General features: G+C 47.3%; 1 protein-coding gene across 1 annotated transcript in view; it reads right to left on the reverse strand.

Moving 5' to 3' along the window:
* The window catches only part of SMC3 (structural maintenance of chromosomes 3), an 849,197-nt gene that overhangs the window by 118,648 nt on the left and 703,845 nt on the right, over positions 1-26,704 (reverse strand). Inside the window, exon 25 of the mRNA XM_069239408.1 lies at positions 14,611-14,823. Coding sequence (XP_069095509.1) covers positions 14,611-14,823 — 213 coding nt within the window. The remainder of the gene's footprint in view (positions 1-14,610; positions 14,824-26,704) is intronic.

The raw sequence follows: 26,704 nt of genomic DNA on the forward strand, positions 1-26,704 counted from the left end.
GCTCCACTTTTGCTTCAATGCGACCTCTGCCTTTGCAAAGCTTGCTTGCTGGTGGCTTTTCCACGCCACTGACCAACTGCAATCTTCCATCTGGCATGGGATGTCGACTCCATCCTCCAGGAACTCTTCTCTGGCTCCAGGGCTCCACTGCTGACAGTCTTCGTCCTTCAGTCGACCAACTCCTGCAACCAAAGACGGGTGGGTAGTGGCTCTGGTCGCTGGGGGGCACTGTGGTACTTGCCTTTGGGGTATCCTAGTTCACCCAGCTCCCCTCTACACATTCCACTTACCTAAGTGGGGGTCCTTCATTCGCATTCCATTTTTTTTGTATATGGTTTGGGCTCCCCCTAGGGTCACTATTGTCTATTGCTATTGCACTGTTTTCTATTGCTTTTTATGCCTATTTCAGATTACTAGTGTACATAACTAGTGTGTTAACTCCTTTTGGAGGGTTGTCTCTCTAGTACCTTTTGGTAATTGTGTCACTAAAATAAAGTACCTTTATTTTTGTAACACAGTGTTTTTCTTTCATGTGTAAGTGCTGTGAGACTACAGTGGTATTGCATGACCTTTGCATGTCTCCTAGATAAGCACTGGCAGCTCATGCACAGCTACCTCTAGAGAGCCTGGCTTCTAGACGCTGTCTACACTACACTAATAGGGGATATCTGGACCTGGTATAAGGTGTAGGCACCTTAGGTACCCACCACACACCAGGCCAGCTTCATATAGACACTACTTTTTATTCCTCCATCTTGTTTGGAAGGAATTAGGCCACTAGGGTTAGGGTTATGCCCACTTCCCAGCGGAAGTGGTCATAAAAAGAGTGTAGTCACCCTAAAAGGTGGGCAGCCCATTGGCTGCAGTTTACTTCCTCTAACACCCCTAAAATGTGTATTTAGATGGCACCCCTGAACCCTAGAACTCAGACCCTAACGACCTTAGGAAGCAAAGGACAATGAGTCACACCTGCGAAAGAGGAAAAGAAGAAACAGCTGACTTGGTACGAGCCCCACCGGCCTGCCTGCTGACCTTGACAGACTCTGCCCAAAAAGACCACTTGTCCTGTAGCTGAGCTTCCAAGAAACCCAGGACGACTGCTTGTCTTCCATAAAGACTCAAGACTCCAGTGAGCAGCGGCTCTGCAACAAAGTCTCAAGAAATGACCCTGCAGCCCCTGGAACAGCAAAGACCCAACAACCAAAGTGACCTCTGCACCCGACGTCCACTACCCGAGGTGAAGCTAACCAAAGGTGCCAGCAAGGTTCCCCAGCTGTCCAGAGTCCACTCAAGTTTCACCCCTCTTGGACTCACCCAAGTTGCATGCATCCTCTGCATGCAGGCCCCCTCTCCCACAGCCTTGTGGTGAGAATAGTGCTCAGGGTTGGAAGGCATGGCTTCAGTAACTCCAGTCAGTACCTGAGCTGGCATCGGGCAACACCCCTCAGACTCTGCATCGAAGTCCGCCAGTGGGCACCTGCGGCTCCAGCATCTGGACTGGCACCAGGTAAGGTCGAGATGGGACGATCACAGCTAGCACGGATCCAATCATGGATTCAAGGGGCCGGACTGGCACTTCCGCCAGGGCTGATGGTGTGGATCTAGCAGAGGTCCCTCCTTAACCGGTGAGGCCCAAACGTACACCAGCAGGAGCAGAAGCTCAAATAGGCCTCATAAAATTCCTGAAGTTGAGCGGGGGCACTCTGGCTTCCAGAAATATGGGGGAGGCACGGAGTCAGTCCAGGGCGAAGCCTGGCATCAAATGCGGACACTCCCTTGTCTCATCGGCCATCAGCTGAGGTGACATCTAAGACACTGCTGACTTCTTGCGAGGGGACTTACCTGAATGACCAGACGACTTCGACTGCACAGAAGATCTTGGACTCTAGACTGCTCCTGGGACCTTCCTTGTGACCGGGATCAAGATTGTTGGGGTTCCACAGGCCGAGCCACAAGGCGCCTGAGGGTTCGCTCGCTCAAGGCCTTCGGGTTCATGGCTTGGCAATCCAAGCAGGCCTTCTGATAGTAGCCACTTTTGAGGCACCAAAGGCATACAATGTGCGGGTCCATGAGCAGTGACAGGCACCGCTGGGCTTGAAGCCAGTATTCCAAGAAGACATGCCTGCCACACGAGGAGACAATTCTATTTAAAAAAAAGGCTTCAACAAAAGTGAAAAGGATTATTTTACTTACCATGTAAGCATCTGTTTGAGGCATGTAGTGCTGTAGATTCATATGCTTTGCATACTCCTGCCATCTAGTGTTGGTTCCGGATATGCTGCTTTTCTTAGAAGAAGTCTTTAGAGTCACAAGGTAAAGTGACTCCTCCTCTTAGTGATAATGCACATGGGCACTGACTTCACTGTTAGATTGTTTTCCCGCAGACGGGTGAGTATGGAGAGTGAGTAAAGAAATTTCCATGCATATGAAATAGTAAAAAAGGAACTGCAACAGCCACAGGTGTTCCAGTGAGGAGGGTGGGTACATGTTATTCTACAGCACTACATGCCACACACATTCTTACAGGGCAAATAAAATCATCTGTTTGAGGTATGTGTGGCTGTAGATACACATGCTTTAAACAGAATGTAAAGCAGTGCCCTCCAAAAGGGGTGGCTAACCTGTGGGTGTTGCAGTTTGTTTGAAAGAGTCTACGTAGCACTGCCTGTCCTACATTAGCTTGTTGGAATTCTACAACATCCACATAATAATGTTTAGTAAAAGTGTGTGGTGCAGACCACGTAGCTACCTTTAAAATGTAAGCTATTGGGACATTGCCCAGGAAAGCCATTAAAGCCCCCCCACCCTTTTTTTTTTTTTTTTTTTTTTTAAACAAGTAGAGTGTGCTCTAGGGGGTGTAGGTAAAGTCCTTTTAGCTTTGGCGTAACTTGTAACATTTAATTATCCATCTAGAAATGCCTGATTTAGACATAAGCTTTCCTTCGTGAAGGGACGAAAAAACAACGAAGAGTTGTTCGGTATTACAGAAATCTTTGGTTCTATCAATGTACATTTGAGCTCTTAACATCTAGTTTATGAAGGGCCCTTTCCCCAAATGAGCCTGGTTGAGTAAAGAAAACAGGTAACTCCACTGATTGGTTGAGGCGGAAAGTGGAAACAACCTTTGGGAAGAATATTTGGTTGGTGCAAAGTACCACCTTAACCCTGTGTAGTTGGAAGAAAGGTTCTTCTAAGGTTAGAGCCTGGAATTCACTGACACACCTAAGAGAAGTAATGGCAACTAAAAATGTGACCTTCCAAGATAGAAAGTGGAGGGGACAGTTATGTAATGGTTCAAATGGTGGACCCATAAGTCTGGGGAGGACAATATTGAAATTCAATGTGGGTATAGGTGGAACTACTTTTTTAAGGCCTTCCATAAATGCCTTAATAACTGGTACTTTGAACAAAGATAAATGTTGCCTGTTTTGTAGATAGCCAGCCACTGCAGCTAAATGTAGGTGTACTGAATTTTAGGCAATGCAGAGAGCTGTAAATGAAGAAGGTAGCAAGCAATGTTTTGCACAGTTGCATCAAATGGATCAATGTGCTTAATAAGACAGTTAAAGACAAATCCTTTCCATTTAGCTACATAATATGCTCTAGTTGTAGGTCTACAAGCTTCTTTAAGAATGGTTATACATTCAGGTATGAGATTTAGGTAACAGAATTCTATGACCTCAGGAGCCAAATCACAAGGTTGAGTTCCTTTGGATTTGGATGCCCGTTTTCTCCATGGCTCTGAGTGATAAGGTTTAGGTTGAAGTGAAGCTTCTTCTGGGGAACTATGGCGAGCTTGAATAGTGTGGTGAGAAATGGTTGATGAACCAAAGTTGGAGCTCTAGGGAACTGTCCCCTTGTTGCAGTACCCCCCAACTGATATTTGACACTAACTAGAATAAATGTGTGCTGGGATCCTGCTAACCAGGCCCCAGCGTTCTTTCACTAAAACTGTACCATTGTTTCCAGAATCAGCACACCAGAGGCACACAGATTGGGGAGCGCCTAGCGCCCAGACTCAAGTCAGGGGATTCCTTGGCTTGACTGGTTGTTACAGAAGGTTTGTGAACAGGTATGGATTGTAGGAGGCTGGCCAGGTTTGTAGTGGGTACCTTGGGTACTTACACCTTATACCAGGCCCAGGTATCTCTTATTAGTGAAATGTAGTAGTGTTCTAGCAGCTTAGGCTGATAGAGGTAGCTATAGCAGAGCAGCTTAGGCTAAACTAGGAGACATGCAAAGCTCATGCAATACCACTTATAGTTACATAGTACTTATACACAAGAAAAGACAATACTCAGTGTTACCAAAAATAAAAGGTATTTATTTGGGTGACAGTACCAAAAATATCTTAGAGCTAATACTCCTTCTGGAAGTAGGTATTATACACAATATATAAACTAGACACCAAAATTAGACAAATAAATAGTCATAGAACAATGCAAACAGTAGGAAATCCTATAGAATGCAAAGAAAATAGGTCTAGGGGCACCACAAACCATAAACTAAGAAAGTGGAATGTGAATCACAAATTCCCCCCTAGACAAGTGTACTGTGTGCAGAATCGCTGGGAGAGTAAGAATACAGTAAAGGTAAGTAAATTACCCCACCCCAGAGCTAGGAAAAGCGGGAGTGAAGTACTGCAAGCTTCCTTAGGCACACTACACCTCGTTTTGGGGATTTTGTAGCAGCCAACTAAGTCTGCAAAGAACAACTGCTGGATTATTGGACCTGAAGACCTGTAAAGGAAGGAGACCAAGTCCAGAAGTCAAAAGAAGTTCCAGGAAGGACAGCAGCCCCGGCCAACCCAGAAGAGGGTGAAAAAGAAGAGTCCCTGGTTAGTAGAAGACTGCAGAAATGCACCCTGAGAAGATGCCAGCGGGTTCCTACGTGATGCAAAAGATGTCCCACGGCGTGGAGATCGTTGCAGACAAGATTTCGTGTTAGAAGGCACCAACAAGCCTTGGCTACGACAAAAGTGTTTTTTTTTTGTCAAAATGGCACTGGATGGACCCAGGAGGGACCTTGGGGCCTCAACTCTGTGTGAGGAGGAAGAGGGGGATCTCAGCACTTTAGAGAGCCTTCCGGATGCCAGCAAGCACCCCCAGAAGCCGCAGGATCTGGGTTCAAAGGAGGTGCAAAACACGGTTGATGCAGCACAACAAAAGAAGGTCCCACGCCGCCGGAGAACAACTCAGCGAGTTGAGTGTCGCAGGGTGGAGTGCTGGGGACCTGAGCCAGGCTGTGCACGAAGGAATTTTGCAAAGAGTGCACAGAGGCCTCAGGAGGTGAAGAAGACAGAGTACACAGGGGTACAGTCGTTTTTGGGGAAGGCAAGGCCTTTACCTCCTCCAAATTGCGTCAGCAGGACCTCAGGACAATCTATGTTGATGATGTCCACACTCTGTGTCCTTAGGAGCACGCTCGTTGTTGTGAGAGGAGTCCCATGGTACCGGTCTTCGTCTTAGAGCAGGGGAGTGACTCCATCACTCCACTGGAGATTTCTTCGGTCCTTCTGGTACAGGATGAAGACAGGAAGTCCCTAGAGCGTGCACACCGTGGAAACCGTTGCAGTTGCTGACTTGGAGCTGAGGTTGCTGAAGAAAAGTGTCTCTTGTAGACACTTTGTTGCAGTTATAGGATTTCTTGGAGCAGGCTGCGGTTGATCAGAGGTCAGAAGAGTCTGAAGTTATTGCAGAGGACTCCTGAAGGAAACTTGCAAGCAGAATCTGAAGAGAACCCACACGAGAGACCCTAAATAGCCCTGAGAAGGGATAATCTACCTTACGAGGTATGAACCTATCAGGAGGGATCTCTGACGTCACCTGCTGGCACTGGCCACTCAGAGCCCTCCAGAGTGCCCCCACACCTTGCAAAGCAAGATGGCTGAAGTCTGGGCCACACTGGAGGAGCTCTGGGCACCACCCCTGGGGAGGTGATAGACAGGGGAGTGGTCACTCCCCTTTCCTTTGTCCAGTTTCCCGCCAGAGCAGGGAAGAAGGGGTCCCTGAACCGGTGTAGACTTGTTTATACAAGGAGGGCACCATCTGTGCCCTTCAAAGCATTTCCAGAGGCTGGGGGAGGCTACCCCTCCCCAGCCTGTAACACCTATTTCCAAAGGGTAACACCCTGCTCTCAGACGAAATGCTTTGTTCTGCCTTCCTGGGACTTGGCTGTCCAGACCCCACGAGGGCAGAACCCTGTCTAAGGTGGCAGCAGCTGTAGCTGCAGTGCAAGCCTCAGAGAGCTGGTTTGGCTGTACTGGGGATCCATGGTGGAGCCCCCAGCATGCATCGAATTTGCTCCCCAATACCATATGTGGAATGGGGGGACAATTCCATGATCTTAGACATGTTACATGGCCATATTCGAAGTTACCATTGTGAATCTACATATAGGTATTGACCTATATAATGTGCACGCGTGTAATGGCATCCCAGCACTCACAAAGTCTGGGGAAATGGCCCTGAACTATGTGGGGGCCCTCACACTTAGTAACTTTGCAACTAACCTTCAGCAAGTGAAGGTTAGACATATAGGTGACTTATAAGTTACTTAAGTGCAGTGAAAATGGCTGTGAAATAGTGTGTGCACTATTTCACGCAGGCTGCAATGGCAGTCCTGTGTAAGGGTTTGTCTGAGCTCCCTATGGGTGGCAAAAGAAATGCTGCAGCCCATATAGATCTCCTGGAACCCCATGCCCTGGGTACCTAGGTACCATATACTAGGGACTTATAAGGGGGGGTCCAGTATGCCAACTGTAATTGGTAAAGGAAGTCACTGGCCTACAGTGACAAATTTAAAAGCAGAGAGAGCATAAGCACGGAGGTTCTGGTTAGCAGAGCCTCAGTGACACAGTTAGGCACTACACAGGCATACATATTAGGCCACAAACTATGAGCACTGGGGTCCTGGCTAGCAGGGTCCCAGTGACACAGTAAAACACACTGACACACACTCACAAACAGGCCAAAAGTGGGGGTAACCATGCTAGAAAGAGGCTACTTTCTCGCACTGATCTATTTGACCCCCTCCCAGAACTGACTTTTAAGAAAATGCCCAAGAAAGTCTGGACAGTTAGTTGTCAAAAGGCCTTTGACACCCTGAAAGAGGCAATGTGCTCAGCACTAGTTCTTAAAGCTTCAGACTAATCTAAGCAGTTAATTGTGCAGACAGATGCCTCTAAATATGGGGTAGGAGCAGCCCTATCCCAGACCAATGATGATGGCCATCACCAGTCTGGTGCTTTTATTAGCAGGAGGTTACTCCTCAGGGAACAGTGTTGGAGTGTCAGTGAGAGGGAGGCCTTTGCTGTGGTTTGGTCGCTGAGATCATACTTGTTTAGTACTCACTTCAATGTTTAAACTGGCCACTAACCTCTCATATGGCTGATGCAAATAGAAGGTGAGAACCCTAAACTTTTGAGGTGGTTCACCTCCCTACAGGGAATGGACTTTACAGTGGAACATAGGCCTGGGACAGCCTATGCCAATGTAGATGGACATTCCAGGTTTTTCCACTTAGACAACGAAGACTCTCTTGGGAATGGTTAGTCTCACCATCTTTCATTTGGGAGTGGGCGGTGTAGGAAAGTGCCCCTTTTGGTATGGTTAACCCCCCCACACACACACTTTCTGCCTGATCTTGATGCTAACTTGACTGATTATGTGCTGGGACCCTACTACTAAGGCCCCAGCACCAGTGCTGGTTCGCTAAATTGAACCATTGTTTCCACAACTGGCACAACCATGGCACACAACTAAGTCCCTTGTAAAAGGTACCAGCGGTTCCAAGGGCCCTGATGCCAGAGGGGTCCCTGAGGGCTGCAGCATGTATTATGCCACCCTAAGGGACCCCTCACCAAACACATGCACACTGCCATTGCAGCTTCTGTGTGCTGGAGGGGTGAGAAAAGTTAAAGTCAAAACGGTATCCCTCTCTGGGTGCCATGCCAACAAACCACTGCCTGTGGCATAGGTAAGTCACCACTCTAGCAGGCCTTACAGCCCTAAGGCAGGGTGCACTATACCACAGGTCAGGGCATAGCTGCATGAGCAATATGCCCCTACAGTGCCTAAATTCATTCTTAGACATTGTAAGTGCAGCGTGGCCATACTGAGTACCTGGGCTGGAAGTTTGTCATTATGAACTCCACGGTTCCATGATGGCTTCACTGAGGACTAGGAAGTTTGGTATCAAGCTTCTCAGCTCAAAAAACCCACACTGATGCCAGTGTTTGACTTATTGAAAAATGCACACAGAGGGCATCTTAGAGATGCTCCCTGTATCTCACCCATCCCTCAAGTGCAGGGCTGGCCGATCTGCACAAGTCTGCCACTAACAGACAAGTTTCTGACTCCACGGGGTGTCAGCCTTTGTGCTCTCTGGGGTCAAGAACAAAGCCTACTCTGGGTGGAGGTGCTTCACACCTTCCCCCTGCAGGAACTGCAACACTTGGTGGTGAGCCTCAAAGGCTCAGGTCTCCTGTTACACTGCCCCACAGCACTCCGGCTAGTGGAGATGCCCACTCCCTGACCAAGCCCCACTGTTGATGGCAAGGCCGGCTGGAAAATTAGGAAAAACAAGGAGGAGTAACCACTGCAGCTGGGACCGCCCCTAGGGTGTCCAGATCTGAAGTGACACCCTCCCTCCTTATAGCATCCTCCATCTCGCTTTGGAGGAGAGTAGCCAATAGGGATAGGAATGTGCCCCCTCCCTAAATGGAGTGTGCACCGGAAGGGTGTAGCCACACTCAAGGCCAGTAGCTATTGGCTACTGCCCTCTGACCCCTGTAACACCCCTAAATCTAGTGTTTAGGGGCACCTCTTAACTTGCTTGTCAGATTCCTGGTGACTTCAAGAAGAAGGACTGAAGAGCCAACCTCAGCAGTGAAAACATCCAGACGACAACTGACTGGGCCCCAGCCCTACCGCCTGTCTGCAGATTCAAGACTCCTGCAACAAAAAGGAGACTCATCCTGAAGGACCAGCAAACTCTACAAATCGCGAGGTCTGCCTGCTTACCAGAGGACTAAAACTCCCAAGGACAGCAGCCCTGTCCACAAGAAACCCTCAAGGAGGACTCCAGAACTGCCTTGGATCCATGAGCCCTGTGTCTGTCTGTCTTTGCACCAGACATCTAAGGCCCGTGTCCAGGTGGTCCACGAGTCCAGAGAAGGTCTTCAGGCGATTCAGACTGAGTCCACCCTGGGTTGACCCCCTCCTGGCCAACAAGACGACGCCTGCAGCCTAAACCCAGAGGACCCACCTGACCGTGACCGGATCCGACGAAGATTCCCAAAGCTAAAGGTACCCCTGCCCCCTGGCTTTGGTGATTTCAAATGGCAGTCCAGCAACGACGATCGGACGCCTCTCCTACTTAGTCAGCCTTTGGTTTTCCATAATTTACTTTCTGGACCGAGCCTGCAGCATCTTTGTGACCCCCCTCAGGTTCCCCCAATTGAAAAGTATTGGGCGTCCAATGTTGTGTTTGCACCCTGCACCCAGATGCCCCTATGCCGCTGAGGGTGTGTGTTTGGTGTTGACCTGTGCCCTTTCCCCATGCTCATCTAAACCCCCAAGGTCTGTGCCCAGAAGTCACCAGTACTTACCTGCAAGTACCCGTGACTTACCTACAATCTATTTCCTTCTGAGTGCCCCCAGTCTCCAACAACTTTGACATCTACACTCGGCCAACCCCTGTGTTCCTGGTGATGCACTTTTGCTGTCAACTTGAACCTTGACCTGTTGACATCCTAACCCCCGAAGACTGGGATCGTAAGTCCAGTACTTACATGTAAACTACTTTAACACTTTTCCTCCTCTAAGACTGAACTGGTTCCTATGAGAAATTTCACTGTGTCTACTTTTGAAACTAAAAAGTGTTACTTACTTGTAACCTGTTTTATCTGTGAAACCTAAACAAAAGGCCTTTGATATAAGCTTGATACAAACTTACAACTGTACTTACCTGCAACAAAGATACTTTTGGTTTTAGAAAAAAAAAGTTAAAACATACATTTTTTCTATATATAAACAATTGGCCTTGAGTTAGTCATTGAGTGTGTGCCTCATTTCTTGACTGTGTGCGCACAACAAATGCTTAGCACTACCCTCTGATAAGCCTAACTACTCAACCACTCTACCACCAAAAAGAGAATTAGTAATATCTATTTTAGCCTCTGTTAAGCCTTTGAAGACCCACTGGTCTCTGTGCACACTACACTTCATTTTGGTATAGTATATAAAGGACCAGCTCCCTAAAGGAGTTACCGGAATGAGGGTGAGAGACGTTTGCCTGAGCCTCTGAACCACAAACGTAAGAAGAGGGAGAGGAGAAAACGTATAGGCAAATATCCCTGAATAGTTCATCCATTGAGCATTGCCCTAGGATAGTGGGTGTGCGAACCTGAAGGTGAAGTTTGGGCATTTTGAGTTGTCTGCAGTTGTGAACAGGCTTATCTGTGCAAACCACCACTTGTGGAAGTATGGGAAGAGGACTTGGGGTGGAGTTCCCACTCGTGGACTTTCTGCATCACTTCTGGAACTCCTCTTCTGCTCTGGTTCTGCACTGCTGACCTTCTTCCTCCACTGTTGACCTGGTCCTGCCTCCACAGAAGGATGGGTAATAACAGCCGGACACTTCAACTCGAACTGGACTTGGTCCCCTTCTTATGCAGGTACTATTCTGTCGAGATCCACCTTTGGTTTCTTACAGTCTTGTCTGGGTCTTGCACAGTCCTTTTCTGAAGTCTCCTGTGGGTTTGGGGAAAAACCAGGTACTTACCTCGTCTTGCCTGGTCGTTGGGGGCACCCTGGTACTTACCTTTTGGGGTTCCAAGTTCCTACAGCTCCCCTCTACTGATTCCGCTTCCTTAGGTGGTGGGCTGCCTTTCACATTCCACTTAGTATATGGTTTGGTCTCCCACTAGGGCCTTCACTATTTACTATTGTTTTTACTATTTGCCATTGCTTTCTATGCTAATCACGGACTTCAAATGTGTACAAAATAAGAGTGCATGTTTCCCTCCTATTGGAGTATTGCCTATTCAGTATTTTAGTTACTATAATAAAGTACCTTTATTTTTGTAAAACTGTGTGGTTCTTTCATGTGTGCAACTGATGTGTGGCTGTAGTGGTATTACATAAGCTTTACATGTCTCCTAGATAAGTCTTGGCTGCTCATACACAGCTACCTCTAGAGTCCTGGCTTCCTAGACACTGTCTACACCTCACTAATAGGGGATACCTGGACCTAGTTTAAGGTGATAACACCACAGGTGCTCACCACACACCAGGCCAGCTTCCTACAAGCCATTCCTGCATTATGTGGAGGATTGGTTCGGGAGTCAATTTCGATGCAGGTGTCGAAATTTTCAGTGCCAAGAGTGGTTTCAGTTTCAAAGCCAAAGTGACCAAAGCCAAAGCAGTCTGAGCGGTTGCAGCTGAAGATGAAGATTGTCGGCTCGATGGGGGCTTCGGCTTTGTTTTCGGTGCCGAGCCCGAGGGCAGGGCATCGATAGCAGATGGTCAGTGCCCACCAAGGCCTGCTGGCAGTGGTGGCCCAGGAGGCGTATGTTCGATTGGGACAGAAAGTTTTTTTGGGTGGCAGAACAGTGACATTAGTACCTGAGGTACGCTGACTCAGGTGAATGTCAGTCATACAGGACAGAATAGGTGAAATACCCCTCTTATCAGATATGGCTGTCAAGGCAGTGGACATCGTGAACATGTGCCCTGACTCCCAAGTCGTAGCCTAGCAGATGTCAAGGACCGCCACTTCCTGTGATACTCTGGTATCTGTGGTTAGAAGTATACATTAGAATTTTCTGATCTCCACCTCCAAAATCCAGTAGTGATACATTAGTCACAACTATGAAATCTTGTTGGGCATTGTGAAGTGGCCTTCTGTAGGTCAGGTTGGTGCATAATTGCCACCTCAGAAGATTCTGAGCAGTCTCGTCCAAATCTGGATCGATTCAGAGGCAGCCCTGAAGCTGGGTCCACTGAAGCCTTGAGTTTCACTGCTGGGTTTTTATATTCCACCTTGCATTCAGGAGGAGGATGCACAAGAGTAGTAATCCTGGCCATCGCGTATAATTTGAGCCAGCAAGGCCCTAGTTTTCCAGAACAGCTGAAAAAAAAAAAAAAAAAACTTGCAGGCCATGTTCAAAAAAGCATGGGTGTACCTCCCCTGAAGGAACACTATGTTGAAGGATCTTAAAGCTGAATGATCTAATGAAACATTTGCTTTCCAAAGGCATGCTTATGTTTCAACTCTCTAACCCGAGGATTGATTGGAAAGACGTTAGGAGTGTCTTTAGTTCTTGATGCTAATACCACCAGGCTTTGAATACCTGGTCAGAAAACTGGGATCACTGGGGAAGTCTATACTACCTGAACACAGGTCGACTGTCTGGAGTGCCCAATCACAGCTTGGACCAAGAGGTCATAAGACTGTGCCTCAATGCAAAGACAATCACTTGCACCTCCAGTATGTAGAAGCTGATGCAAGTTTTTGCCTGAAACAAGAGACCCCTGATGTCCACGTCTTCAAGATGACCCCCCCCCCCAAGCAATGAGGCATTTGTCATGACCTTTTGTTCATGGTGGGGTAAAAATATACACAATGATACGTAAACAGCCAACATGTATTTCAGCCCCTAAGGCAAGCCACACCTGGGACTTCAATTTTTTTTTAGCAGCAGTAAGTAAAGTCATCATGTATATTCTTTTGATATTTTAATAACAAAAAATGGAAATAAAGATACAAAAGTAAACCAAAGGATTCCTGGATATCAATTTCAAATGATCATTTTTTGAATTAAAGAATAATATTCAAGGGCACAGTCTATTCCTGCTTCTATAACGTTGTGGATGTTAGGGGGTAATCCACTCAATAGGTTGACCTGGGTAGAGCACACATTTGAGACCTTGTCTCAGTTAACGTAAACCTCAGGAATCTCACACCCATGCTTTTTGAAGGTCATTGATTTCACCTCATGCATCTTTCATCCATCAACAACCTCCTACCACACCTTTATCTCACATTTGCAGGTTCCTTTTCATTCCTGCTTTCTCCCTTTATCGCTATTTGTCTATCTTTCCCTCTTTCTTTACCCCTTTGTTGTTTGACTCGTTCTTATCCTGGTCCCACAAATGAGGGCCGCTGAGGCACATCTGTAATCTCCAGCTCGAATTAAGCACTACAGCTACTTCAGCCACATGAGTTGCAGAACTCACACATGCTATGAGAATTTGGCTACCCACAAGAGACAGATGTCAAAATAAGATGCATATGTTGTACGGGAAGACTAATACCCTTAACTGAAATAGATTTAGCAGTTATTGAAAGTCTTACTGCGGCAGAAGCAGAAGCCTCTACCTGATCTGCTGTAGAGGACTTTTCAAACTGCAGGATTGGCATGTTCATTTGAGAAAAAAATAGTCAACCACATAGCTGTTGCAGAGTTTGCACTCCGCAAAGGAAGAGAGTGGAGAGTCAGTTCATCTGGCACCGATACATATCTCAACCAAGCCTGAGTTTTCCAGTTCGCTTTACTTTATGCCACATAAAAGTGAAGTTATGGGAAACGGACTTATGTAGAATAGTCAGATTAATAGTGTTGGATTTTAAATGTATGCACATGGATATAAACCTTCCATGGACTATTACTTGACTAGCTATGCAGCCTTTTTAATTGTTACATCTAATTTGGAAAGTCTATCTATTAGTGCTCAGCCACAGTACCACTAAAATCCTAAGTGTTTTATTTTCTAAATTAAGAGTTAAGCATCTGTGTCTTTACATACTCTAGTAAATTGGGTCAAATTGGTCTTGCATGTGGCCCCCATCACCCTACGTCAAAACATGGTGGGTGTTCTGCCTGCCATAATATGGCGCATTACAGTTAATACACTACACAGAACGGTTGATGGGACAGCCGCCATTTTTAGACAGGGCACTTTGTTCCCCAGCCCCTGTGGTCAGCACTCTCTCTCAAAGCACGCTTTAGGAAACGTAGGAGTGGCTGCCTCGCATGTTTACCCCTGTTTTCAGATGTAGTTATGCTCACACAGAGAGTGGAGGGAGCCCAGGATGGTGTGATGTGAGTGAATCCCAGCAGGTTTTCTTACCAAGAATCCACTGCAAACCTCACATTTGGCAACACTCACACATTTTCGTCACATTTCTGGGAGATAAAGTTAGAGAATCAATGAGGATCACCAAAATTCCTACCGCCCAGGATTCCTACACTTCTCCTGATAACAACTGTACCCTACTTGTGTAGCAGATTCAGGAGCTTTCCTCCCAGGAATAAGACTCAAGAGAGAAAAAAAAAATCCTATGGCACATTTAAAGAATTAAGATTCTGTAGTAACAGTATCAATGATAACTAATATAAGCCTAAAAACTAACATTAAAGAAGGGTACCACGGCCTATGCTTTCATCATGCCTGTAGGTTTGTAAGACCAGATTTCATGTCGAAAAATATGATACTGAGCTTTCAGCAGGCAAAAAATGAATAACAAAATACATTCAACCTCCAAGTCACTCTAGTTATTAAATTGCTACAGTTCATTTTGTTTTTCCACAATTTAAAAAAGTACCTGTTTAAAAGTCAGCTGAATGGCTTCATACTTTCGAAGTTCTAGGACGTTCATCAGTTCCATGATAGATTTGTAACCCCTGTCCAATTCCTCCTGCCGTTTTATCAGCTTCTCTTTTTGCTCGGAGAAATTCACAAACTGGTCCAAGGCTTTTTTATTGACATGGCTGTACTTCTTCAGCTCAGTGTTGCACTGCTCCAACTTACGAAACAACTATAAGAGGTAGGAATGTAGCAATTAGAATAAATACAAACCTATTTAGTTTTAGTAATAAAGTTAAAAGTAAAATACCTATTTAGATCTAAGCTGAATTAAGCATTTTTATAAGTAAGAGTATGGAGTGTCCGGTTCTAAAATGAATAAAAACATATGGGAGAAAAATATTTCAACAATAACACCAATATATATATATTTTTTTTAATTCAGATTTTTAATGTGGCATCATACTCTGATAAAATGGACTGTATTATCTTCACCAGCAGCCTTGTGGAAAGAGGGGTTAAGAGCAAATGCGAGAATGGATGTATGATTTAAAAACTCAAAAATAAAAAGCGCTGCACCAGCAGAACACAACAATGTAATTTTGAAAATATACATTTTTGTTGGCTTCTAGTTTAGAAACCATTTAGGAAAGGAAGATGGCAAAATTTAAAAGCTATATTTCATAAAACATTTCTTAAAGCTTTAATTTTTTTTTTTTTTTACAGAAATAAGTATATTGCTATTCAGCCAAGAACACGGCTACAATACGCTGCCGCAATATACAGTTTAAATCTGCAGTGTTCAAAAGACAACTGCTTGGAAATCTAGAAACAGAACGTGAGGCAAACTTGGCAGATGTTTAAGAATTTTGCATCCTAAAAACTTTCTGTGCAAAAAATATATTTGGATGAAGAACATATTGAATTTTTTTATTTTCATACTACATATTTTTCAAATAGGGTGTCCGGTTTTCAGTAAAAAAAAAAAAAATCATAACCGATAAAACAACATGGAAGATATTTTTCTTTCAGTGAAATCAGGAAACACTGTATTTTATTGCACTTTTACTGCCTTACAAATGCCAGCTATGGGAATGTTTCCCAGGAAGGCCACAGTGGCTCCCTTATTTTCTAGTAGAGTTTGCTCTGGGAGAAAAAGGTAAAGGTATTTTGGCTTTAGCATAGCAAGTTTGTATGCACTTGACTATCCATTTCTGTAGCAAGCTGGCTCTTTATATAGTGGATCAAAATGAGGTACACTGTGCAAAGAGTCCAAAAGATATCACAGAGGCACACATGACATCTCAAATGCTCTCTTTTTGGGTAGGGTGGTCAAGCAGTTAGGCATATCAGAGGGTAGTAATAAGCATGATAGGCACGCACTTATGCGTGAGTGAGACACACACTCAAAGAAATCCGATACGAATTTATAAAAATAATACATACTTTTAAATAAATTTAGATACCAGATCATCAGAATCAGGTGAGTACTCTGAGTTATGAATTTTTATAGTTTTCAAGTCCACAATTAGTGCATTTTCAGGAAGCTGCAATACAATCCTATGGAGGAAAACAAAGACGGTAATCCAGGTAGACTACAACGATTTACGGGATTAATCTCCTGGATTTAAAGGGGTTGTCGGGCAAGGCAGCAGGGAACACCAACAGGTCACATCAGGGTGTTCTGGCACGCCCGGATGCAGAGGTGTGTTACGGTGTATGGTGCTCCATTCAAGTAGAAGGGGATAAAGTCACTGAAGGGATGGACTGGAAAGACAGTCCATGGGAACCCAGAGGGGTCACTACTCCCCCTAGATGACAACTTCCTATTGGGATTGGGCATCATCCTGTCCAGAGTCCCTAAATTCCACCACAGGCAAAATGGCAGAATATCTTAAATTGAGCCCACTTCAGGCTGGCCACCCCCAGGGATGTTCCCAGTCTGGAAGTGTGACACGCCTCCTGCATGGCTGATTTTCCCACCTGTCCAGGTGCCAGATGGACCCTGAAAGGGGTGGAGGAAGGGGTATGGCATCTTCCTCTGAAGAAGGCCAAATCTGAATACCAAAGACGGTGAGCTTCTTTGAAGCTCCTGCCTTGAAATGCATGTTATCCTGGGGGGAGGGGTGGGGAACACACCAGCCCAGACAGGCTTTTGTTTCTGACCTGTCGGGAGTGGAGGCTCTCCTCCTGGGAGGTCAGATTTCCGTCTGTTGGTGGCAGGGTGGCCAGAACCAGTCAGTGAGCTTACCAGCAGTTGGTAGGTTTTTCTGGGTGCATGTCTTAATAAATCCATCACTGGAATCAGTGAGGCTTTATTTATATGAGATGTTTGATACCAAGCATCCCTAGATTCAGAGAAGCCATCATATAGCTGGGGAACTCGTAGTGACCAATGTCCAGCACATGTATTAAAGTGGCTTCCCTGTATATTTACAATGTTTAAGAATCGAAAAATGCATAGTAAGGGCATATTTGCTCATGCATACATTCCCTCACTTGTAATATATTGCTCCCTGCCTCAGGGCCGAAGTAGGGGTGACTTACCGATATTACATTCAGTGTTTTAGGGGGCATAGCACACAAGTGTGTGCCGTGTCATGGTTTCAATTTTGGGAGCAGCTTGTCACACAGCCTGCAATGGCAGTCTGCACAAAGTTGGTGCTGGGTCCCTTAGAGTGGCACAAGTTGTGCTACAGCTCTGAGGGGCCCTCTTACGTACCCATGCCCTAGGTAACAGGGGTACCATCTACTAGGGACTTACAGGGGGCTGAAGGGCCTGGTCACTTGGGAACCAAGGAGCGGATGTCTTGTTTTAGGGAAGGAACACTGGCACTGGGGACCTGGTTAGCAGGAACCCAGTGCTAGTCAGTCAAAGTTGCATTTAAAAAACAGGCAAAAAGTGCAGGGTACTGCAACCAGAACCCAGCTCCCTAAAATCTCGCTATACCCAATTTGGATATTGGGTTGCCTTTGTGATGTAAGGAAAAAGCTACATAAAGAGCTGTTTGGGGTTCCTAAACTCTTTAGTTTTGTCTATATAGAACATAAGAGCTCTTTATACATCTAGTGTGTAAAGAGCCCTTTCCGCCACAATGTCAGGTTGTGGGAAGAAAACTGGTAACTCAATAGACTGACGCTGGGTGGCGGGGTGGTGCGCTGCGTGTGTGTCTGCAGCTACACATGCCATCGAACATGCATATATATATATATATATATATATATATATATATATATATATACATATATATATGTATGTTGTTCTGTGCTTGGCATGTTCGTGGGTCACTGCATGGCTCCTGGGTGGGTAGTTATACTAGATATTTATGAATCCCTGCTCTCATCTTATCACACTTATTTACCCATCATCATATGTCATGTCTCGATCAATCTATCCTCCATTCCCACTCTGACTCATCCCAAATCCATTCTACTACTTTCATCTCCTAAATAACTCTGCCCAAGCTCTTCCCTCTGCTTCCACATCAAACTCACCAAAACTCACATTACTACCATGACCTCCGAAACAACCCTACTAATATTCTCCCTCATTTATCTCACCCTGCTACTATGATCTCCGTAACCCTTCCACAGACTCTTCCCTCCTCCATCCCCCTTTACTCATCCCAAGGCTTTGGGATGGATAAATGAGGGATCTACTCCCAATTAACACTTCTGGATTTCTTTCCTCCTCCATCCCTCCATTACTCCAGTCAATCTAACTAACAAACTCTCATATCCGCGGCTCAAATTAACTCATAATAATACTAAAACTGTATTCATATTTCCCGATACTAATCCATCACTAATTCTTGTTGGGTTCCGGAGTAGCATGCTACTCGCCGAAAAGCGCTTTGACACCTCGTCAGGGGTAGTAAGCGCTATATAAATATTATTACAATACAATACAATACAATTTAGGTGAAATAGAGAAATCACCTTAGGAAGAAATGTAGTCAGAAGAACTACTATATCCCTATGAATTTGGAAGAAAGTTTCCTCTAAGGCTGGTGCCTGGAGTTTACCAACACGTCCGAGTTAAGTGGTAGCAACTAGGAAAGTGAATTTCCATTAAAGAAATTTAAGTGGACACGAGTGAACTGGCTCAAAAGGTGGACCCATCAGTCTTGTAAGTACACTGTAATGGTCCAGGATAGGGCTGTGGGGTACTCTAGGTGGAATTACGTGTTTGAGTCCTTCCGTGAAAGTCTGAATAAAGAAATATGTTGTCGGTTTTGGACATACAAAGCTATACGTGTGAGATGTAGGCAAATGGAAGTGTAGACGCGATTTGATTTCTGCAAGTGAAGCAGACAGACAAAATTCTTGTACGGTAGCTTTCCACAGGATTAGGCTGGTAGTAGCAAACAAAACGTGTTTATTTTGCAGCATAATAGGCTCTAGTAGTGGGTCTACGCGCTTCCTTGGGAATGTTCATACTTTGTGCAGGCAAGCCTTAGTAGCCAAACTCTATGACCTCGGGAGCCATAATGCAAGGATGAGTGATTTGTGGTCTGGATGCCTGATTTGTCCACGATTCTGGATAAGAAGGTCCAAACCACCCCCCGCCTCCATTTTTGTACGTGTAGGAAAGTGTCCCTTTTTGACATGGCCACCCCTCCACTTTTTGTCTAATACATGATGCAATTTTGACTAAAAGTGCACAGGTTCCTGCTAACCAGGGAGGTCCCTAGAGCCAGATCTCTTTCCCTAAAGCTGTACAATTGTTCTCCAATTGGCAAAATCTTTGTCCACCCTGTAAGTCCCTAGTAAATGCTACCTAGGGCATGGGTACCTAAGAGGGTCCACAAGGGCTGCAGCATGTATTATGTCACCCTCACTTGTAGAAAGCTGGCCAGTGTGTGGTGGACACCTATTGTGTTACACTTTATACTGGGTCCAGGCAATCCTGATTAGATAGTGTTACAGTGTCTAGACACCCAGGGCTCTCCGGGGTAGCTGTGGCGCGCAACCAAGACTTATCTAGAAGGCATGTGAAACACTTGCAATACCACAGCAATCACATACTAACTTATCACACATGAAAGGAACCACACAGTGTTGCGAAAATGAAGGTACTTTATTATAGGCACATCAAACTAGAATACCAATGGTATCCCTACCTCTGGGGGTATGAACACACAGATAATACACTAGTAAGCACTCAGGAAAAGCATAAATTAGCAAAGGCCCTACAGGGGGGCCAAACCAAATACAAAAAAAATGGAATGAGAAAGGATGTCCCCCACCCGAATGCATGGAGTAGCTAGCCAAGGGCTGGGGGAAGAGTGGAACCCCAAAACATAAGTACATAGATGATGCCCAGCGGACGGGTGCAGAGAGGTAAGTTACAAGGTTGTCTCATAGGCTAACATGGGGACGTTGTGGTTGGAAAAATACAGAAACAGGACCAGGCCGGTGGAGCCCTGGGCATATTCCGGGCGAGGAGGATCTGCCAAAGAAGGGGACAAAGTCCAGTCCACGCAGGAGTGTCTAGGTGGGGCAGGAGGCAATGCCCTCCGCCCCGTCTGCAGCTGAAGATCAGAGTTGGTGATGGATGAAGTCCAGCTTCGGGGTCCAGGAGCTGCAGAGGAGTCCCTGACGTCACCTAGGAACTGTCCGTTGACGGTCACTGATTTGCCGATGGGCCAGTGGTCTGGAGGACCACCTACAAGCACAAGAGCTGTTGGAGGTTTTGTAGAGCTGTGGAGGGCCAGCAAGGTCCTGGGGGCTCGACCGTGGCAGGGAGTCCGGACTGACCCTCAGGATGCAGGAGAGACAGAAGAAGCACTCAAAGCCCCAACAAGTAACCCCCTGGCAGCAGGCACATGAAGTTGCAATGAGGCCCTGTTAGCACACCTGAAGAGAAGTCCCACGTTGCTGAAGCTGCAGAGAGGAGACTGTCCTTGCACAGGTAGAGTGTTGGGGGCCGGAGCTACTTGAAGCCTGAAGATCCCTCGAAGCAGCAGTCAACAAGCCTTGGTTGATGCAACAGTTGCGGTGCACAGAGGTTCTGTCCCAGAGACAAGGGCTCACCATCTCCCACGATGGACTGAAGGCAGAGGACCCAGGGGATCCCTCAGAATCAGCGACTATTTTGGAGAATCTTCGCAGATCTGACAGACAGAAGATACCACCAGCCGGATGTCATTGCCTTAGGGGCCTGCGGATGCAGGGGAGTGACTCCTTCACTCCAAGGGAGATTCTTTCTTGCTTCTTTGTGTAGTCAAAGTCTTGCCGACCCAAGAGGATGCACAGCTGTGGAGATGCTGACATGAGCCGCGGAAGCAAAGAGAAGTCTTCTCAAACGGTAGTCTTGTCCGGTTCGTGTGTAGCCCAGAAGCAGTTTTAGAGACCAAGAGCAGAAGATGTCTTGCACGGCAAATCTGGGGACCCACCCACAAGAGTACCTAAATAGCCCAAAAAGGGGGTTCGGTCACTCTCTGGGGTGACCACCTATCAGGAAGGGTCACTGACGCCAGCTACCTGGCCTACCAATTCAGATGCTCCCAGAGGCCTCTGCACATCTTGGTTCCAAGATGGTGAACCAAGGGACCATCTGGAGGAGCTTCGAGCACCACCCTAGGGGTGGAAATTGACAGGGGAGTGGTCACCCCCCTTTCCTTTGTGTGTTTCGCGCTAGAGCAGGGACCAGCGGTCCCTGGACTGGTTCAAACTGGATTATACAAGGATGGCACTGACTGTGCCCTTCAAAGCTGTCTGGTGCTGCGGGGAGGCTACCCCTCCCAAGCACAGTAACTACCTATTTCTAAAGGAGCGGAGGTTGCACCCTCTCCTACAGTAAATCTTTGTTCTGCAATTTGAATTGGAACTGCAAGGGTACCCACCCACACAGGGACCTTTACACTGCCCTTTGGGCTGATAGCACCTACCACAGGGGTGACTAACAGTGACATGGAGTAGTGACTGGCAGTGAAAGCGTGCTTGCACCATTGCTCGCAGGTTGTAAATTGCAGGCCTGCAGACAGTTTGCTCGGTCTCGGTTGGGTGGCATAATACATGCTGCAGCCAGAAGGAAGCCCCTGGTGTACCAAAGCCCTGGGTACCGAAGTACAGTCTACCCAGGGACTAACAGGGGTACACCAGTAATCCAATTGTGGGATGTATGAAGTACAAAAACAACCACCAAATTTGGAGGAGAGAGCACAACAAATTGGATCCTGATTAACAGGATCCCAGTGCAAACAGTCTAAGCACACTGACATCAGGCAAAAAGTGGGGATAATCATGCCAGAAAGAGGAGACTTTCCTGCATCCCTCACATGCAGATTGCTATTGCAGGCTGCGTGTCTTGGTGCTGCTAAAAGTGAAAAAAACGACATGACACACAGCCTATGTGCCATGTCCTCTAACAAACAAATTACTTACATTCGGTAACAAGTTATCATATTCAAGTCGCAGATTCCTTACCTTAGAATTTCCCCCAGGCGTCAAACTGGATCCTGAGATTTTTCTTTGAGCAGTGCCCTTGCGCGCCGTCAGCTGGCGTCGGCAACTATGCGGCCGTCGTAGGCAGCATGGTCGCCATGATGATATTACAGTCATATAGAGGTGCCACCCTGGTGCCCTGAAATCAGTTTCTTTTCCCGATTTTTCACGCCAGAAGCGCGGAGCCATGAAGAGGCGCGGAGGTGAGGGACACGCAACCTTGAAGGGTGCCCAGAGCAGAGCCCTGCTGGGCAAGAGAGAGGACAAACAAAAGAACCTCAGACTGAGGTGCAGAGAGGGGATCAACAGACTTGCTGGTACACCATGCCACAAATGTGTTTCAACAACAGGATACCGTTTTGGTGTAGGGCTGCCTGGCTGCCAAGATAATATTGCAGACTTTGTGCAATAGGCCGAAAGCTGTCACCTGCCACCGCTCAATCTCCATGCAAGGAGGCGGAGACTGAGCAAATTCAGGTGGAGAACCATCCCCTGTTGCTGTGACAGAAGATCCTCCTGAAGAGGCAGTTTGAGTGGAGGATCGATGGTCATGTTCAGAAGCTCGGCATACCATACTCTATGTGCCCAGTCCAGAGCCACAAGAATTACTTTGGCCCAGTCGTTCTTGATCTTCTTTAGAACTCTGGGCAGAAGTGGTATTGGCGTAAAGGAGGCCCGAGTTCCACTCAAGATGAAAAAAGTAATTGAGTGAGTTCCAAAACTCCAGCGTGCAAAACAGCGGACACTGCACGTACTCTGCAGAACTGAACAGATCTAACCAAAGTTCTTCCCACTGCTGAAAGATACCTTACGCCACCTCCAGATGGAGACGCCATTTGTGATCGGGCATGCATTGACAGCTGAGTTTGTCTGCTTGGATGTTCAGAGTGCCCGCCAGATGTTGAACAACAAGGGAAATGCCCTGATGTTCCAGCCACATCCAGAGACAAAGAGCCTCCTGATAAAGGGTCCACAACCCCACCCCACATGCTTATTGCAGTACCACACAGCGGTGGTGTTGTCCGTAAACACCTTCAACACATTCCCTTTGAGAGAGAGGGAAGGTATGCTTTCAATGCAAGTGTGATCGCCCCAGGCTTCAGAAGACTGATGTGGAACCTGGACTCCATCAGAGACTAGACATCTCTTATCCCCGCCTCCCACATGTGGCTGCCTATTCCAGGAGTGACACATCTGTCACTTCTGTCAGATCTGGTTGGGGAAGGGACCTGCCTCTGACCCAATCACAGTCCGATAGGCAACACTTCAGATCTTGTGCAGTTCCCTCTGAGATCTAGACCATGTCAAAGAGATTCTCCTGATGCTGCTCCCACTGGAACTTCAGGTACCACTGCATAGCCCACATTTGCAATCTGGCATGAGTGACCAGTGGGATGCAGGAAGCCATGAGGCTTAGCAGCCACAGAGTCAGTCTCACTGAAACACAGGACAGAGGCTGAAACATCTGTATCATAGCCTGAATATCCTGTAGTCGCCGCTTGGAAGGATAGGCCTGAAACTGCACTGTGTCCAGAACAGCTCCGATAAAAGGGAACATCGGAGAGGGAGGCAGGTGGGATTTTAATAGTGAGCCCTAGTGAATGCAGCAGGTCTGCCGTAGGTTTGAGGTGGGAGATGACAGCCTGGGGCGAGCCTGCCTTTAACAGCCATTTGTTGAGGAAAGGGAAGACTGAAACCCCTAGCTGGTGCAGATGAGCTGGAACCACCGCCATCACTTTCGTGAACATCAGAGGGTGCGCTGGTAAGGCCGAAGAGAAGCACGGTGAACTGAAAGTGCTTGTGACCTACCACGAACCGTCTATGGGCAGGCAGAACGGAAATATGAAAGTAGGCATCCTGCAAGTCCAACGTTACCATCCAGTCTCCAGGGCAGGTAGGACCTCAGACAGAGTGAGCATTCTGAACTTCTGCTTTCTGAGGAAGAATCTAAGAGCCCAGAGGTCTAGGATAGGACAAAGGCCCTTGTCCTTTCTGGGCACCAGAAAGTAGCGGGAATAAGAACCACAACCTACTTTTGGCACAGGGACCCTCTCTATGGCCCCTTTGGCCAAGAGAGCAGTAACTTCCTTGCGGAGAAGTGCCAGGTCATCCTCTGTCATCTGATCATAGGATGGGGGCATGGAGGGAAGGGGTAGGATCCCAGGGGAGGGAGTAGCCCCTTCGGACAATTTGCAAAACCCACCTGTCAGTCATGATGGCAGGTGATGGCCAATCCTGCTGCCAACTGGTTCACAATGGGGGGGACAGACTAGGAAAGTTTGGAGGCTGCAGTGGTACGGTGGACTGGGTTGACTGCTGGCTCCCTGATCCACAGCAGAGTTGCATCCTGGGTCCTCGTCCACACAAAGGCTGGGCAGTATGCGCAGCATAGTGACTGAAAGGAAATAGACGCCGTGGGGCGCCCCTTTCGTAGCTACGAAAGGGGCAAAAAGTGGACTTGGGGTTTTGGGGGGGGGGGTAGGGGGGTGGGAGGGGAGTGGTGAGTGAGGAGCAGCTATGAGGCAATGGGGCTGAGCTGTAGCCCAGGACTGCTTAAAGCACTCAAGTGCAGAGTCTGCTTTGTCTCCAATGAGACCGGTGCCACTGAAGGGCATGTCCATAAGCGATTTCTGGGCATCCTCTGAGAAGCCAGAATTACTCAACCAAGCGTGGCATGCGAGGACACCACTGACACAACCAATCTGCCTAGAGTCGGTTGTGACCAGCCCATAATAAATCGTGAACTTGGCTGCATCCCTCTAGTCAGTAACGGCCTGGGAAAGAATGGCCCAGGCCATTCTTTCCCAAGCTGTTACCGACGGGTACACAATTTGTGGCAAAGTATAAGTCAGGGACCTGTGGCAGCACCTGCGCAACCGTATCCCATAAAGTTTGGGAGTAGCAGGCCAAAGGGCATGTGGTGTTCACGGACTGCAATGTCAGACTGGAAGAAAAGAACACTTTCTTCTTAAGTTAGTTCAGACACTTTGATTTCCTGTCTGGGGGTGCGGAAGGGAATGATTCAGATGAGGAATAAGCCTGGATGACGAGACTCTCAGGCATAGGATGTTGGGTCAGGAACTTAGGGTCAACTAGGCGCAGGCCTATGGTGGTGGGCAATTGTCCGGTTAACAGGAGCCCCTGTGCTGAGTTTAGACCACATCCCCAGCAGGACATCAGTGAGGGCTTCATTAAAGGGCAATAGGCGTTCAGATGTGGAAGCCCCGGGCTGACGCACCTCAGTCAGGAGGTTATTCCTGACAGCCACGGAAGGCAGCTCGAGGCCCAGGAACTCAGCCGCTCTTCGCACCACCATTAAGTAGGAGGTCCCATCCTCTGTAGCCACGGGAGGGGGAGAAAGCCTGCGAGAGTCAGGGGAGGTGTCTAGACCACTGGCTGCACCCAATTCCTGAGCCAAGTCTGCAAAGGGGTTGTCAAACTGGTATTCCACAGGGCCCAGTGACCCCTCCACACACTCACCGTACCCATAGTCATAAGAGTTAGGATCCAACCTGGGGACTGAAATCCCCATTGAAGTTGTGATTGGGCAATGCTGTTCTGGCTACAGGTCAGAGTCAGGAATGAGTATAGGGTTGATGTTGATTGTGGGCCCAACCAACATCGGGAGTGTTGATTTCTTAACTGACGCCGGAGAAGGTTGCAATGGCACGACTGGCATCGGATCCGGTAATGTATCCTGGGGTGCTCTCCAGAGCAGAGGCGAAAGCCACCAGCACGGAACCTGAGGGGGCCCCCGCCAACCCTCCTGGACTTGAGGGCATCACAAGAGGGTTGGACTGCCCAAAAATAAGGCGCATGGCCTCACAGAAACCCCTGAGATGGGCAGGGGTGGCTAAGGCTCCTGGAAGTTCAGGGAGGCACGGAGCCGACCCAGAAGCAGGATCTGAGGACGGAGGCCTAGAAGAACGCTGCTCCTCCCGTAACGGATTGGCCAAGCAACAGGGTGAAGTCAAAGAAAGTTTGTTCTTCTTCGACAACTTCTTGTGACCTGAATGTCCCGAGAACAAGTGCTGATGGTTCGGCAAGTGGTCTTGTGACCTACATCTTGAGTGAGACAGGGAGCAACGTGGAGACGGGTGTCTGCCCGCCCTGGGCTTCAGGGATGCTTCCTCAAAGCCTGATTCATGGCACGACACTCGGAGCATGACTTCGGGTCATGGTCGCACTTAAACCACCACAAACATAAGAGGTGCAGATCTGTCACCGACATCATGCAGTGATGGGAGTCATACGGCTTGAATCCAGTCTTATGAAAAGACATCTCGACGAACTGAGAAAGTCAAAAAACGCTCCCAAAAGAGTCGAAAACCCAGTCAAAAAATGACTGAGGGTAGCTCTTCTCTAGATCTGCACGCAGGATGGCACGGAAAGAAAAGAACTGACGTCAGCGTGCCAGGGTGGCACTTATATAAGACTGCAACATTATCAGAGACCACAATGCCTACGACGAAAGCGGTGTCCAACGACACCAACTGACGACACGCAAGGGTACTGTTTGAAGAAAAATCCCCAGATCCAGTCTGACGCCTGGGGGGAAATTCTATAGTAAGGAATATGCAACTAGAAGCCTTTATCAGATCCGGTGTGCGATATATGCAAGTCGCCCCTACAGAAGGCCTTTAGCTTTAAGGCAGGGTGTACTA

Source organism: Pleurodeles waltl, chromosome 6 (assembly GCF_031143425.1).
Source record: "Pleurodeles waltl isolate 20211129_DDA chromosome 6, aPleWal1.hap1.20221129, whole genome shotgun sequence".
NCBI lineage: Eukaryota > Metazoa > Chordata > Amphibia > Caudata > Salamandridae > Pleurodeles > Pleurodeles waltl.